This window comes from Chelon labrosus (genome assembly GCF_963514085.1).
Source record: "Chelon labrosus genome assembly, chromosome: 5".
Lineage (NCBI taxonomy): Eukaryota > Metazoa > Chordata > Actinopteri > Mugiliformes > Mugilidae > Chelon > Chelon labrosus.
The window spans coordinates 29,903,540-29,919,549 of record NC_140341.1 but is presented as its reverse complement, the minus strand read 5'-3'; the positions used below and the strand labels follow the sequence as shown (position 1 = coordinate 29,919,549).

At 43.3% G+C, this 16,010-nt stretch overlaps 2 protein-coding genes across 2 annotated transcripts; one reads left to right on the top strand and one right to left on the bottom strand.

Annotated features, from left to right (window-relative positions):
* Positions 1 to 283: 283 nt before the first annotated feature.
* Positions 284 to 1,776, bottom strand: ybey (ybeY metalloendoribonuclease). Its single transcript, XM_084545013.1, has 4 exons — positions 1,321 to 1,776; positions 1,111 to 1,242; positions 885 to 953; positions 284 to 422 (listed from the first exon to the last, which is right to left on the bottom strand). Exons 1-4 carry the CDS (start codon positions 1,528 to 1,530, stop codon positions 327 to 329), a joined length of 507 nt encoding a protein of 168 aa, XP_084401139.1. The 5' UTR covers positions 1,531 to 1,776; the 3' UTR covers positions 284 to 326.
* A 182-nt stretch (positions 1,777 to 1,958) lies between these two features.
* On the top strand, positions 1,959 to 15,945 carry mcm3ap (minichromosome maintenance complex component 3 associated protein). The gene is made up of 28 exons (XM_084545008.1): positions 1,959 to 3,835; positions 4,199 to 4,446; positions 4,900 to 4,981; positions 5,123 to 5,273; positions 5,388 to 5,581; positions 5,672 to 5,811; positions 6,072 to 6,269; positions 7,018 to 7,286; positions 7,482 to 7,644; positions 8,016 to 8,173; positions 8,380 to 8,603; positions 8,796 to 8,989; positions 9,334 to 9,434; positions 9,581 to 9,712; positions 9,944 to 10,057; positions 10,155 to 10,307; positions 10,491 to 10,688; positions 10,830 to 10,898; positions 10,984 to 11,118; positions 11,214 to 11,367; positions 11,696 to 11,960; positions 12,151 to 12,248; positions 12,421 to 12,811; positions 12,945 to 13,226; positions 13,333 to 13,462; positions 14,841 to 15,026; positions 15,227 to 15,377; positions 15,622 to 15,945. The coding sequence occupies exons 1-28, from the start codon at positions 2,311 to 2,313 to the stop codon at positions 15,787 to 15,789; spliced, it is 6,273 nt and encodes a 2,090-aa protein (XP_084401134.1). The 5' UTR covers positions 1,959 to 2,310; the 3' UTR covers positions 15,790 to 15,945.
* Positions 15,946 to 16,010: the final 65 nt, after the last annotated feature.

The following is a 16,010-nucleotide window of genomic DNA, read 5'->3' as shown; positions in this document are numbered from 1 at the left end:
TTTTGCTTTTTCTACCCTTCATACATGACTGACTCTTCCTAAAGCAGATTTTAATAAAATATTACGGTGAAAGTATGCTGACTTTTGACTTTATTTTGATGTTTAAAACTCTTCAACATTGCTCGCATCGAGTGCTTCACATCCACAATCAAACAGCAGGCTGTCAGACAAATGATTCAAGTCCTTCAAAATAATCGCAGCAAATGTAGACTGTGAAGCAGTTGGGGTCTTTATGTGCGTTTATGAACCACATCAGTGAATCAAACAGTAGTCCATCAGAATAGTGTACTAAGAATCTTGAGCATCACAGAACACATAACGTTGTGTCACCTATCTTGATTACATCTCTTCATCAGTGGCTCCAGATGTTGACCTGTGAGTCTGTTGTACTCACTCAGAATGTAGCTTTCCCTCTGAAACATCTGGAAGCAAATTAAGCATGTAATACTTTAAAACATACAGAAATGCATGTTTACATAGAAGAGTTTGTTTAGGTATTTGAAATGTACATATGTTTAATCTGAGTTGAAACGAGCTGTCAAAGCTGAACAAAGTTTCCCACTTCAGCATGTGGTTTATATGCTTTAAAAGCTGAAACTTTATTCAATACAATGAAATACAAAAAGATAACACAGAAAAAAACACAAGATCTTATGGAAATTGTGCATTTAAAGGGACAGTTCACCCAATTTCAAGAAAAAATACTTTAGATCATTCACCAACATGCTAGGAATATTTTTACTGGAACTACAAAGACTATGTACATGTACATAATGACAGCCTAGGCTAATGAACACATGTTCACTCTGAGCATATTAGAGTCAAGGCTGACATGGCACATGGAAATAAATAAAAGATTCTTTCACTATGTAATCATAACAAACCTCAGTCCATTCTTCCTCTGTCTCGTGTCTGTAGCCCAAAAGGTGACAGATACCATGTGCAGTGATAGCCTGAAACAAGAAGACGGCAGCGATGATAATGACCATAATGCAGCCATTTGTAAGTGGTGACAGGTTAGTCTGGACATGTACAAGATGGTAACAGTGAGTTGCCGTTTGATTTACTATTTGTTGCTGAATACATGAAAAACATTAAAGAGCTACTCACAGTGAGAGCACCGTGCAGATCTAGGGATTCCTCCTGACACTGCTTCATCACAAACTCAACCCCGAGGAAAATGTCTCCAAGGTTCAGCTCATCTCTATGAAGGGGGCAAGGCAGCTTACCGGGTCTCAGGTCCTGAAAGAAATATATAGAGAGCATTCATATTAATCAGAGAATTGGAGTATACACTCCTTTATAGGATTGTGGCCATACCTCGTAAAATGGAAATGAGAGGACATCCGTAGGAAAGTTTTTCTTCCTGTACATGTTATTAATTTGCTGAATCCTCTGGTTGTCCACACAAATAATGCCCAGGTCAAATTTCTGGATGCCCAGTATGTGCCTCAGTGTATCCACGTCCCTGCGTAGCCTGGCGCGGCGCAGAGGTACCACCTTCTGGAGATTCCGCAGTACTACTCCCATTTTAAAAATCGACGTAAAAAGAAGACGTGGGTATCCAAAAATCTCGAGACATAGATAAACTAAAACTGGTCGACTTCCGACAGCAGGCGCTTTCAAATAATTCGGCGGTGGTACTCGTGTGTGACGGTTTGCCAGTTTTCTTTTTTTCCGTGAGACGCCAACGAGGTTCAGTCATTCACGGCAGGCAGAATTCAAGGTGACACGGATCGACAGTCTAGTTCCACGAAGCCAACAACCGTCTTTTATCGGTTGTGTAGCCGTGATAATACTGTTGATAAAAAATAGAACAAAGTGTGTCATTTAAGAAAAAATGACGATCATCTGCTCAAATCATCTTCGAGTATCGTTGATATTCACGGAACTGAGTTTAGCAGATTGAGGGGGGGGACCCAAAAGATTCGACGGACCGGAAGTCGGAAATGTGTTTGAAATGAGCCAAATAGTCAACACAGCGGATAAACGGTGAAATGTTTTTTCTCTCGACCGGGGTTGAATGATTTTTGGTGAATCTGTTATTGATATTTTTCTTTTGTTAATATAAGAAATTTGAAGCACTGTAGCAAACGGTGCTAAACTAATGTTATCCATGTTTATGGTGTTAGCCGATGCTAGCCGCCGAGCTACGCATGTTGTTTTCGTTCCTTTCTACGTAACGCTGTGACATATTTTAACCCAATAACCCCAGCGCTGTAACAGTGTTGGTGCCACACACTGCTGCTGTTTGGATGTTTTGACGTCTGTTTCTATAGAGGATATTGAACGTACACCAATATTTGCGCCATGAATCCACCCAATCCGTTTGGAAGTCCACAAGGAGGCGCTTTCCAGGCCCCAAACAACACCATGAAGACGGGGTTGTTCCAGTCATTCGGACCGCAAAGCTCCAGCAGTCAGGCCCCAAGTTTGGGCTTTTTTCAACCATCTGCGTTAGGACAGCCGTCTCATTTGAATCAACCCTCACCTCGTGGAAATACCATCTTTGGGCAAACACCTGCCTTCGGACAGTCAACTGCACAGCCACCATCGTATACACCACCTACAATAAGCCAAGCTACAGCATTTGGACAGCAGTCGTTGGGAATGAGTAGCTCAGGCTTTAGCAGTAACACAACCCCTGCTTTTGGACAGACTAGTGGACAGAATCAGAGTTCAGTTTTTGGACAGACATCAGCATTCGGGCAAACTTCTGCATTCGGTCAAGCCCCAGGATTCGGCCAACAGAACACAGGATTTGGGAAACAGCCACCAGCGTTTGGGCAACAACAATCATCTGGGTTTGGAAAATCCCAGATGACTACTCTCTCCACCACTACCTTAGGGCAGCCTCAGCCACTTAGCTTTGGGCTGCCTGTGTTTAGACAGGCGCCACCTGCCACTGTCTCCACCAATGTATTTGGGGCAGTTCAGAGTGTGAACCAGGGTAGGGGTTTGGGGTCATCGGAATTTAGTTTCAAGCCAGCCAATGAGGCAGTTTTCAAACCCATCTTTAGTGCCAGCCCTGAGCCTGCTAACCCCCTAACTACTTCTATGTCCAGCTCAGTCTTTGGTACTAGTGGGTCTCAGACAAGCTCGAGCACCATGAGTGGCAGCACCACCACCAGTGGCTTTTCTTTATTAACTGGGCCTACGCCTGCGCCAGTCGGCTTCAGCTTTTCACAACCGGCTGCAGCTCCCTCTATTGCCGTTCAGAATAACCCACTAACAACTGGCAGTACTAATGTTCCAACAAATACCCCTCAATTCACATTTTCCCAGCCAGCAGCCCCCTCCAACTCCAGCACCAAGGCTGCCACCACAGAGCCCACCACCCCATCATCTTTCAACTTTTCCAACCAAACACTCCAGCCCCAGCCAACGCCCCTTTTTGGAGGAACCAGTTTTGGTCAGCCTCCAGCATTTGGTGACACTAAGTCCAAAGCAGAGACTAGCACCGATGATAATATCTCTGCATGTACTAGCAAAGGCACCAAGCGCAAGGATGATCCAGTATTCTCAGGCCCAGAGAAACCTGCTGCTGAGGAAGATCTTCAACCTGAAGGTGATTCACCTAGACATCCCCCAAAGAGGCCACTGATGAGGTCCCGTGGCCCAACTGGAGGCTTGTTCAGTAGGGCTTTAAGTGGTCTTCGTAGGGATGTCACCAATCCAGTGAGGCGAGAGGCCACAAAGGAGACTCAGCAGCAGGCACCAAAATGGGATGAGACACAGAGAGAAGAGGTCCAATCTCAGAGTGAGGACCAGTCCGTTACAGCACCCACAGTACAGACACTCACCAGGGATGTATTGGAAAAAGTGGAGGAGTCAGGTGAGGCAAAACTTTCAGGTGTACTGAGAACTTGAATAGAAAATGGTGCATTATACTGGTTCTTTTTAAGTGACTGGGGACCTGTTTACCAGACATTGTCAGGATACATTGTCTTATCTGATGTTATTTAGCAGTTTTAAATGAGATTTTGTTATGTTCCTGAAGGCTCTAATGACCAAATTATATCTCATTTTCACCATATTTGATCATAATTCTTAAGTATGGGTACATATTTGTGGATCAGACAAATCCATATAATTTGTTATTTAAAATGAATATTTGCCGACAGCATCAAATGTGGGTGGATTTCTTTCATTTGTTTCTGCATCTTATTGCTGCTTGTTTTTCCTAATCCTTCTTTAGATTCAGCAAATACCTCGGACCCCACGATCGAAACCACAACCCCTGCTAGACGCACTGCACGCAGGGAGAGCTCGGATAGCTTAGGTGGCATGTCTCCCACTGACTGCACTGTCATCCAGTGTAGGAATGTGCCTCCAGCCCTCAACAAAAAGGACATCATTGAAAGGCACTTTGCTCGTTTTGGCAAAGTCCGCAAGGTCCTCTGTCGACCTGCCAAGAGCATGGCCATAGTTCATTTTGATAACCATGTGAGTGACATTTATGCCATACATTATTTATAGTCTGAGTGTTTTGATTTACACTGTGTCCCAAAATGGGAGTTCATTTATCCATTTGCTCAATGTGGTCCTCCACCTGCTAGATCCTGTGTTATGTAGCCATGACATTTTCTAGACATTACCCCGAGGAGTGTATGTTAAAATTCTTGTGTCAGAATCAGTTGGACTGGATACTAAATAGACTTTATCCTGCCACTTTGCTCGTACAAAAGGGCAACGTCCAGAGAACCAGGTCCAGAGACTGTCTGAATTTTATATGTAAAAGCTGCATTAGTCGATTGTATCATTTCCTGTGTCAGCCGAGGTTAGTTATACACTGGAAATAACCCTTACAGTTATCTCCACTAATCCTGTTTATGTCAAGGCTTTTTTATTTTTCCAAAGAATCCTTCAGATGTTGACTGTTGTCACAATCCCTTTCAGGCTTCGGCAGCAAAGGCAAAGAAGAAAGGCAAAGTCCTGCACAGACAAGAGCTCCTTCTCCTGTGGCAGAGGAAGAAGCAGAGTAAATACTAACTAGTTCTGCTGCATTCATAATATTGTTGTTTAGATATATATAAACCTTTAAGTAGAAAAGTATAGTGAGTCGCTTGGTTTTCAGTAGTTTGATTGATTTTTTTTTTTTTGTTTGTTTTTTGTGGATTAGGTCCCGGGGACAAAGAGAGCAGACCTGTAGTGGAAAAGGTGGAGGCAGATGGAAAAGTCATGGAGGACACAGAGTCTACGACTGCTTCTTCACCAGTCAGAAGACCTCCACTAAAACCCCCTGCACTCAGCAGTATGGTTTCCGTCAGCAGGTAACACAGAGCCCGCATTTAGCTTTAGTTACAATGCCATCATGTAAAAAATGCCATCATAAAAAAGTTTCTGTAGCACTGTGGCTGTCTTATAAGTATCTTCTCACATGTCAGCTCGCCGGTGAAGAATTCGTCTGTGGTCAAGTCTCTGCAATTTGATACTGAATCTCAGAAAGAAAGCACCACTGAGATGCAGAGCTCGGAGCGCCCAGTCCCCTCCTCCCTTCTACACCTGATTGGCCAGGTGGCAGAGACCGCTGAGGACAAGTACCGCCTCCTAGAGCAGAGGGACAAGGTCCTGCGTCAAGGTAAAGCCAGACCTCACATCAGTTGACTGATGCTATTTGTACAGCTTAAAAAACGAAGGACGTCATAATAATGTGTGTATGTCTACACAGGTCGACCCAAGCGGACAGACCTGGTCCTGTCAAAGGTGTTTGTGGGGACGTGTCCTGACATGTGTCCAGAGAAGGAAAGGTACATGAGGGAAACCCGGAACCAGCTCAGCGTATTTGAGGTCATCCCAGACACCGAGATGGTAACGTCCTTAATGCAAATTGAATCTTTAGCCTTTAGTTGGTAGGTACCAAAATGAAGCTTCACCAAAGATATTATTTAATTCTTTTTTTCCAAGCTGCAGCCTTTGGTCGTTTGGATATATCTGCATATAATACATATGCATATTATAAGTATATCAGTTATTCACTCATATTATAAGTTGTAGCAAAACAAATATATGATGAGGTGGATGCCAGACTGGAGCAACACTGCACGCTGACACCTCCTTTCTCCAACTAGGTGGATCACGCAACAGCCATAAAGGAGTACAGCCGCTCGTCTGCTGACCAAGAGGAGCCCCTGCCCTACGATTTGCGCCCCTTGCCTGTGCTCAGCATGACCATGGACTATCTAGTGACTCAGATCATAGACCAGGGTCATGATAATTACCGGGACTGGTATGACTTTGTCTGGAACAGGACCCGCAGCATCCGGAAGGTACATATGACTGACTTCTTCAGCTGTAATTATTCTTAGTTAAGGTCCTCGATCTTCCCTCGCTGTATGGCCCATGTTGTGGTTTTGCATTTGTCAAACATTATGTGTTTTTATTAGTTAGCGTGTTAACAAGGCACAGATGTAAATTCCTTTTAATTCCTTTTATTCCATTGTTTTGTTTTGTTTTTTTCCCCTCAACCCCTGTTCTGTTACTATGACCTCGGCCTGCGCCATAGTTTGAGGATTGATTGGTTCAACAGTAATGCTGCGGAAGGAATCAGAAGTACAGTCACAGTAAATCATTTTACCCTGTGGAGGGTAGTAATATTGCATGTAGCATAAAAACTGCCAAACATCTCAAAAGAAGTAGCAGCAAAAAGCAAGCAGAAACAAAAGAGGCAGGAATGAATAAAGAAACAGGTTGTTTGAACGGCAAGTTCAGCTTCAAAGTCCTGCCAGATGTTTCTCTTGACAAGAACAGCGTTATCTATTATCAGAGCTACCCTTCCAGATAGATTTAAAACAGATATTAAAAAAGTGTGATTAATTTGCATTTACTATGGAATCATGCAAGTGATTGCAATGAAATATTTTATCCTTATACATACTTTGTTTTCTGTGAGTTGTGTGTTATATTTAAGGTACATTTGAAGTACTTTGAATTACCGCAGGCAAATTTGCACACTAAAACCAAAGCCTCGCTGACACATGTATTAGATATTGATACTTTCCTCTGTCATACCTACAGGACATCATCCAGCAGCACCTATGCTGCCCACACACAGTATCACTGATTGAGAAGTGCACACGCTTCCATGTGCACTGTGCCCATGACCTCTGCGAAGAGCATATCTCAGCTTTTGATGCCAAGATCAACAACGAGAACATGACAAAGTGCTTGCAGAGTCTCAAAGAAATGTACCAGGACCTGGCTACTCGGCAGGTCTTCTGCCCCCGTGAGGCCGAGTTCCGCCAGTACAGCGTTCTGGTGAAACTCAACGACGGCGACATCCTACGGTAAGTCAGGCACAAATACTAGTTTCTGTTCAGAATATGTTTGAATGTGTTATTGAAGAAGGTCTGCAGCACATATTTTTCACATGGTTTGTACATCTTCAGCTGCGACATACAAGTTTGTTGCATTCACTGCAGCTTCTAATACAGTTTATACTGTACGTACGAGTGATGCCCTCACACTTAATGTCCACACAGTGAGGTGCAGCAGTTCCGTGATGAGGTGCGAAACTCGCCCGAGGTGAAGTTTGCTGTGCAGGCATTTACTGCAGTCAGCAGCAACAACTTTGTTCGCTTCTTCAAGCTGGTGAAAGGAGCTTCCTACCTCGCCAGCTGCCTCCTACACAGATACTTCAATCAGGTCAGAAACTGTGTGGATATAATCACTGTTTCACAACTTTTATTGATTTCCCTTGCTTTAATGTGCTCTTATGTGCTCCCCCCATGAATATTCTTTTTAAAATCTATCACATAAGAAGGCTTTAAGTAGCCCAACTGCTCCAGCCCAATTCGCAAAGATATCTCTGTTTATAATAGTAGTAAACTAAGTAAACGAGGAAAAATAGTTGAAGATTGTTTTTTATTTATTAATTAATTGCTTGATTGACTAATCATTGCAGGATTTTAGGGTATGGACTCTATACCCTAAAATCCTGAACAGACCCTCTATACTACAGAGTTTTTTTTGTGGAGTTTTTAAATGTGTGTATGTGTATGACTCTGTTTGCCCAGGTCAGAGCTAAGGCATTGAAGACCCTAAACATAGCACACACTGTTGGTCCTCGGTCGACTGTGTTTCCAGTTGAGGACATAGTTCGCATGTTAATGTTCCAAAATGCTGCAGAGGCCACTGACTTTTTCCACCAGTACGGCCTTAGTGTCAGCGATGGGTAAGTGTCTATGGTGCTTTTGTCTTTTTGTGCTCATTTCAATGAAATACGGCTGTTAAGTTATGCAGGCAAACAGCTGCAACATCACTTCTGTAACCAAACATTGAGTTAGTGGTTGTGATCAAACTAAACCCTGTTCACCCAAGGGGGAGAGTGTAATGCGGCTCACTGTATTTTGTGCAAACTTTCCCAAATTTTGTTCACAGTATGGTCGAGCTGAGTCGGATAGCCTATCAGGAGCCAGAGCTGCCCCTGTCTCAGAAGAAGTCAGATGTCATCCTTGCAAAGAAAACTGTCCTGATTGGAGAGGTGGTGAACGGAGGCCCTCTCCCTGACCCACCCCGCCACACCCCTGTCTGCAGCTTTGACTCCCAGAACAAGTACCGTGGACAAGGCCCTCTGGCCGAATCCGCATCCAGTCAGTTTAAAGGTAGAGATGTACTGTCTTTGTGTACAGCACAACACATCTGCAAAGAATAGCCTGTGGAATTAACATCATTAGCATCATTTCCTTCTTTAAATTAATTTTGTATAAGATGTTCATAATTTTTTGCATCCAGGAGGTAAATTAGCCCTTTACGTGATACCAGTTGAACATTTTCTTCTTTTCTTCATCTTTTAGCCATTGCTGACAAAGCACCTCCTAGCAACGAGTTGCTGTCACAGGTGAACCCTCCAGATGCTCACCCCGTATTTGGGCTGCCCGTGGCTGTTGCAGATGAGACAGGAGAGCCCATTGAACCATCAATCTCTCAACCTCAGCCTTTCAGACCGCCGTCACCTCCACCCAGACCTCAGCCAGTGTACAGCGAGGAGGTGGGGAAGATCTCTTAACAGACTTAATATATTCTCACTGATTGTCTTCACTGTAATTCTATACAATACCTTTGATCTCGTTTTTCCATTCTTTACTGAAGATGTAAATGTGCTCATAAGGAAAGAGAAACTTTTAATGTCATAACTCAGACTTTTCTATAATATATATAGTATTGCTGGAAAAAATTTAAACCTGAAAATTTACCTTGGATAGTAACACACCTGCTAAAGGTGTAATAGAAATGTTTAGTCAGTCTTGGCAAAGGCTCAGTAAAGCAACACTGAACTAACTATTCACACTGTATATCGTCTGTGATGTGTTAACGTTCTGTTTCCTTTTGAAGGACATTATGGCTGAGCTAGACTGTGTGATAGAAGAGGTGGTTGATGCAGCTGTGAAGGAGGTAGCCAACGCTGGTGCCAGCTATGCTGCAGCAGCTCTCACGTAAGTTCAAATGTGAATCATTGTTTTAACCTTCACATTGGCATTTAGTAGTCTGTTTGATTACAGTGTGTGGAAGACGTTGGAGATTTGACGCCTTTCCCGTTTTTATTTCGATGTTTGAACTTGCTCTTTGCTTGTCTTTGCAGTGAGAGCAGTGTGCAAGTGGAGTCAGTAGTCACTGAGGTGTTGGGACAGATGCTGCAGGAGATGTCCTCTGCTGAGATCAAGCTAGAACAAGAGCGTGTTGCAGAAGAGAAGCGCAAGCTTGAAGAAGCCAGGTTGGTTTGCAGACTGTTTATTACACAGCATGAGTATTTTGTCAGTACCTTCAGATTGGTTTAGATATGTACATATTACCCTGACACAAAACTCAGGACATAAAATACAACTTGTCTACTGTGAGATTTCTTTCAAGATTAACAATTGCCATCATGTTGAAGATCTTGCATATTAAAAACATTTTTTTATCACAAATCCCTCATTTCCTTTTCCATTTCTGTCTGTGTCAGGAGAAGGCAGGAGCATGAGGCCTTCCTAGCTCAGTTCAGCCTCTCACTCTGCACAGAGATCATCCATGAAGTGTTGGATGAGACTATACAGGAGGCCGCCACCTCTCAGATTCAGTAAGATTTCAAAAACACATATCCTGATAATGTCGTCAACTGACAAACCTATATTCCACTGAATTCATTTATTTATTTATTTTAATTCCTTCTCCAGGCAGGCGGTAAATGAGAAAGCAGAACATGTGGCTAAATGCACAGAGGAGGTCTGCACCAGTCTAATTGAGGAGACCGTGAATGCCGACATTGCTCTGTTGGTTGAGGACATCTTTGAAACTGAGCTCCAACGTATCCACAAGTACATCAAGAGGTAAAAACATGGTGGACAGCCACTAAGAGAATTATGTAACACAGCAGAATACAACACAGAAACCTCTGCCGGTCTAAAATACTTGATAACAATGTCAACAACCAGATAAATGGACACAGCAGGATATGGCTTTAACTCTGATAGAATGTCTTAATTTATTTTTCCTCTCATCTACGTTACCAGGTGGCGTGACGTGGTGGCAGTTCGTCGTCAGCTGAAGAGACAGATGAGAGGATTTCCTGCAGCTCCTTGCTGTGTTGACCCTCGCTTCAAACTAAAGGCTCTGGTTCCCAGTGCCCCTGCTCAGCCGTCCATAGCAGATCTGGCCCGTGGTCTGGTCAACCTGGGAAACGCTGGCACTTTAGCCCTGTCCAGCACCAGGTATATTTTTATATTATATACTAAGTTTTGTAATCCAGGTATTTCTTTTAACTGTATATGAGGAGGGATTAAATATTGAGTTTGGCAGATTTATTTAGGATAATTCGAGTAGGCATAAAACGTGTTTTCTCTTGTATTAAGGTTGTTGAAAATGAGAGAAGGCGTAATCAACCAGATGAAAGTCCACTACTTCTATCAACAGCTGCTGAAGTAAGTCTTGAGTCTTTATTCAGTCGGTGATTTATTCCACAAGGCAGCATTTTTGACATGTGACATGTTCTGGTGTGGCTCTCAGTGAGTCGGTGTGGGCACCACTTAATCTCCCAGCACTGGTGACCGAACATGTCCCCAACCCACCTGACCGAATCTTCTGGAAAGCCGTTCTCTTGTTACCCAGTGACCACGAGAGTGTAGCCAGCATGGCAGACGGGTGAGCAGCAATTGTGACACAATGATTGCAATAAAGATCATTATGCAGTGTGCTCTCATGTGGATGCGTGTATTGTTTTTTTTTTGGGTTTTCAGGATTTTGTCAGACTGGCTGGAGGTGAAACTTGGTGGTCACAAGGACTCAGAAGTCAGGGAGGAGCAGCCAGATGGCACTTTGCAGACCCTCTGTGTTACCAACACGTTGCAGGAGAGTGGACAAGGCACTCACAAAGTCCACGTCAGCATCAAGGTTAGATCAGGCTGAGGCTTGTACAGTTGACTTCGGTCTCACGTATAGCTAAGAGCTGGCAATCAGGATGTTTCTAAGGATCCGTGTGTAGTCAACACGACTCCCCTAAGGTTAAACTGTACAGCTGATATACTTGAATCATTTGCAGATTGGGTTTAAGTTGTCACATGTTCATTCCTGTGAAATGCATACTTAAAGTTAATATAAGATGAGCTAGGTGACTTGTTTACAATAGTCATTAGAATAACTGCAGAAATAATGATTATTACAAAAAAAAAAACATCACTGTGTAAATTCCTAAGCAGTGTTTCTTGCTGATGTCTCCCAGGCATCCCGAGGCCCACTGACTGAGGATGGCCTGTCCAAAATGGAGGAGTGCTGTGAGCTCCAAGGAACAGGAGCCCTCATCTTGTTGCTCCCCTCCCTGCCCTTTGTTGAGGTCGGGCAGGATGAGCAGGATGTACCTTTACTGTCTGCCTTGCTTCAGCTCAAACAGTTGCAGCAAGCCAACACGTGGCATTGTCCACTGCCCCTGGTCATTCTGGTGCCAGGGCCAGATGGTGGCGCAGCTGATACTGAGAAACTTGAAGAAGGTAAGTAATGACATTATACCCAATAACTGTATTATTGTATAAATGGGTTTCTAGAATAAAGTAATGTCACTACCATAAACACAGCCTGGGATATGGAAATAGTTATTTATAAAAAGCTGGTTATGCAGTTGTCATGAAACATCAGCAACCACTATCTGAACTATGTCTCTAATGGTCTCTTGTTGCTCAGCCCTGAGGCTGCACACACTGATGGAGGAAGGCCTGATATTGGAGTACACATTCGTCTTCATAAACGAGACCACTAACGACCTACATGGATCCAAAAAGGTAAAACCCATACATAAAAACAAACACCATGTCATCTTCACTGTCTCCTTTTCTACCTTCTTTTCCTCCTGATTTGTTTTTTTTTTTATTTTTTTGTCCTCATGTTTCTTCATATTGTTTTGATTGGCCATCTCCCATCTTTTCACTCTACTGTCCTTTTGTGTCTCTGTAGCTAAGCCAGGCTATGTGTTGGCTTCTGGCCCGTTCTCCGCCACCCTTCCCGCTCACCTGCCAGACTCTGGTGCAGCTCGTTGAGGCCAGTTTGAGTCGTGAGTTCATTCCCAGAGTTTACGCCAACCGTCAGGAGCGGGATGCGGCATGTCTTGCATCCCAGGATCCAGCACCTGTTGTCCGACTGTACAACGCAGTCCTGGCTCACATTGCTGACAAAGTGTCGTGCCAGGATCTTAGCAAACTCTCATGGCCGCCGGGCGAATTCTGCCTGCCTGAGACCCGTGACTTTGTCCCTCATTTGGCCTGGAACTCTGCCCAGCACCTGGACTGGCTGCAGAAAGCCATCCTCAGCCTGCAGCTGCCACAGTGGGAACAGATACCTGCAACAGGTCAGTGACTGAGAGAGATTTCTGAGTGCACAACATTTGTGAAAAAAAGAAAAATGTTTTGAGTACAAAATAAATTCAGAGATGTGAAGAAGATGCCACTAATCCCTGATTTATTATTTACCTCTATCTTTAGACTCATGGTCTGAGCTCTGCTCCTCCATCTTTGGCTATGCTGCTCAGATCCCAGTCTCGCGTCGCAGTCAGCCCCTCCTAATGTCACAGCTGGAAAATCTTCTGGAAAGGGTCAGGCTAAAGGGTCAGCACACCCGAACCCCTGGATCCAGAGTAAACAGGACAAATGCAGTGGAGAATATGTTTGCGGCCTTCAGTCGGATTCCATGGGATGACGTGCTGATGATTTGCATAGACCACAAGCTGAAAGACTGGCAGATACCTGGACCACCTGTTTGTGAAGGTACAAACTTTCTTGTGGAAGGTCATTTATAAAAAGCAGCGCATCATTTTCTACCTGTTCCTAGTGATGATTTTAACTTAAATTACCTGTTTGTCCTGTTTTTAAGATGCTGTGACAGAGGATGGGGAGATCCTGGTTTACTTCCCCACTGAGTCGTTGAATGGTTTCAAGCCACCTGAAGAGTGGACCCAGGCAGTCAAACGAACACACAGGCAGAAGCAGCAGGAGAAGGATGGGTAAGAAGTGCCTGTAACACCCCAGAAAGTGTCAGAAGTCTTTGTCTGGTCTCTACTTTCTGCCAAACTTCTCGTTGAAACTAGTCGCCTCTGAACCATTTCAAGTTACTGCTGCAGTATTTATCATTGAGGATGGTCTGATCTATCAGCCCTTGATCATCATCATCGGCCAAAATTCCGCTAAATAGTGTTATCGGCCACCTCTATAACGGCCAGTTAGAAAAGACGATCAAATGACACAAGAATATGCGAGATTGCTTCCCAGCGTATGTCCAAAAATTGACTCAAGCCTCAGATTTGTGGTCTGCTTTGTGGCATCTTGGATGCTGAACTGGAGCAGTGGAACATAGTGAAAGACCCACCACCTGGCATCTTGCATGTTATGTATGCTGGCATGAGCAGCCAATCATCATCATCACAGATTAATATGTACCTGTCGGAGCCAGTCGTCTCTCAAAGTGGACCGTTGCTTGTTTTTTGGCAGGACAACAAAAGCGTCTATTCTGCTCTTGCTCAAACAGCTTGAGGCTACCTCTGTGCACCGTGTACAAGTTTAGATAGCGAGCGACTTTTCTGCACTGTAGGTCACTTTGTAGACGAGGAGAAGGCTTTTTCATGTATTCTATAACCCTGCTGGAATTTAACTAAGGACTAAATAGATTTAGAAAGACTCTTTTTGTTCCTTCTATCAGCCTACTGGAATATATTTTTATGGTTTCAGCATCATTTCATTTGTTGCAAACGTAGTCTTCTGTGCACATTTTTTAATTGCTAAAAAGTATATGTTTTATTCCAAAGGAAAGCAGGGCTCTATCTGTTACGTTTGTGTTATAAATACATGCACTGTACTACTTTCAATTGTCTATCCACAAAAACACATTATAGTGATTTTAATTTTTTTTGCCCCTTACTGGAACCACACACTCTGCATATCATCAAAATATAATTCTTTTTTTTTAAGCAGCTTCAATAGCTCCTGCTGCCAGTTGGCAGTGATTGGCTGCAAAAATGCTGATTGGAGCACCCCTATTTGTCATTTGGATGAAATTTAGTTGTTAAATTTGTGAAATTTATGATTTGTGAAATAGTGAAGATTTACGTATTATAAGTCTGCAGTTAAAATAAAATATTGTATTGTAAATGTTTGTTTGTAGTTTTGAACGAGCTTCCTACATGTTGTTTGTGTGCTTTCTTAGTCCTCACAACATCTCATTGATTCATGACACCTAACATTTTTATTATCAACAGATACTACTAATATATTTCAGGAATGGTATCTTCATCTAAACAAACATAAAAGCAAGTTACATCATCCTTGCAGTCAGCTCTGTCTTGTCTCTTCCCCCTTCCCAATTTCTCTGTCTTTTTCCCTTCTCAGGGCGAGTGCAGCTGCCTGCAGCACACCCACAAGTCTGTCCCTCAGACAGAGGTTGTTCCACACTCTGGTGGAGCCAGTCGAGGCACCAGCGGCTCCGCTCGACATCACTCACACTCCCTCGGCACAAGAGCAGCTGGCCCATAAAGTCTTCCAGAGCTTAGAGGAGGAGAAGGCTGAGACCAAGAGGTACAGCTCTGTCACTGCTGCATGGATTTCACTTTGATGGTTTTAGAATACGTATTTCCACTGTGAAGATTGTAAAAAAAAAAAAAAAAAAAAAAAATAAAGCTGCTATGATCTCATTTCTGTAGCACTGTATATTAGTCAGAAATAATCTACAGTATGTGTGTGTCACGTCTAACACGCACTACTCTACCCGTCTGCAGAAGCATGGAGCAGCTTCAACGCTGGCTGGATGGTGACCCCCTGGACCACTTGTCCACACCACTCTTCATTCCGTCCTCCACCCTGCTGTCCATGCCCACAACCATAACATGTAACCCCACAACCAAGACTCGAGAGGCCATGTTCACACAGGTATGACATGTTTCCTTTTTTGATGATCCCTGAACAAACTGCTTTTTCAGACTGACATTTATGGGTTGTAGAAATAATGAGACAATTCCCAATGAGGGTACCCATTACCCAATAGAGCATCTTTTTCTTTTAGTTACAGAACAGAAAAGTGATTTTAACACATTGGATATAAAAAGATTAGTTTTCCACTTGTTGCCAGTAGAATATACAACGATAAAGCATATTTCTTTTCCTGACTTTCCAGGAGCCAGAGCCTCATGAGCTGTCGGTGGAAGCAGCCTGGCCTAAGACCCCTCCTGTGTCTATAGCCTGGCAACTCAAAGAACTTGAACGACAGATTTTGGCAGGCCAAGAGGAAGAGCTGGCCTGCAGACTGAAGCTGAGTGGTCTGCTCAGTATTGTTGATGACTGAAGAACTGTCGTTGCAAATGATCCATTCATTCTCTGGCATCAAGACGCTGCTTTCACTTATATGCCGTCTGTGACGTACTGAGTGTTGCAAATGTGTATCTCTTGTATTTTTAATGAATTAAGGTCTAGCTTGACTTATTAAAGAAAATCAAGTTTTTATTATTTTTGATTTCATTTTGCTCCACTGACTTTGGATTTATGACTTTTAAGTGTGCGTGCAAG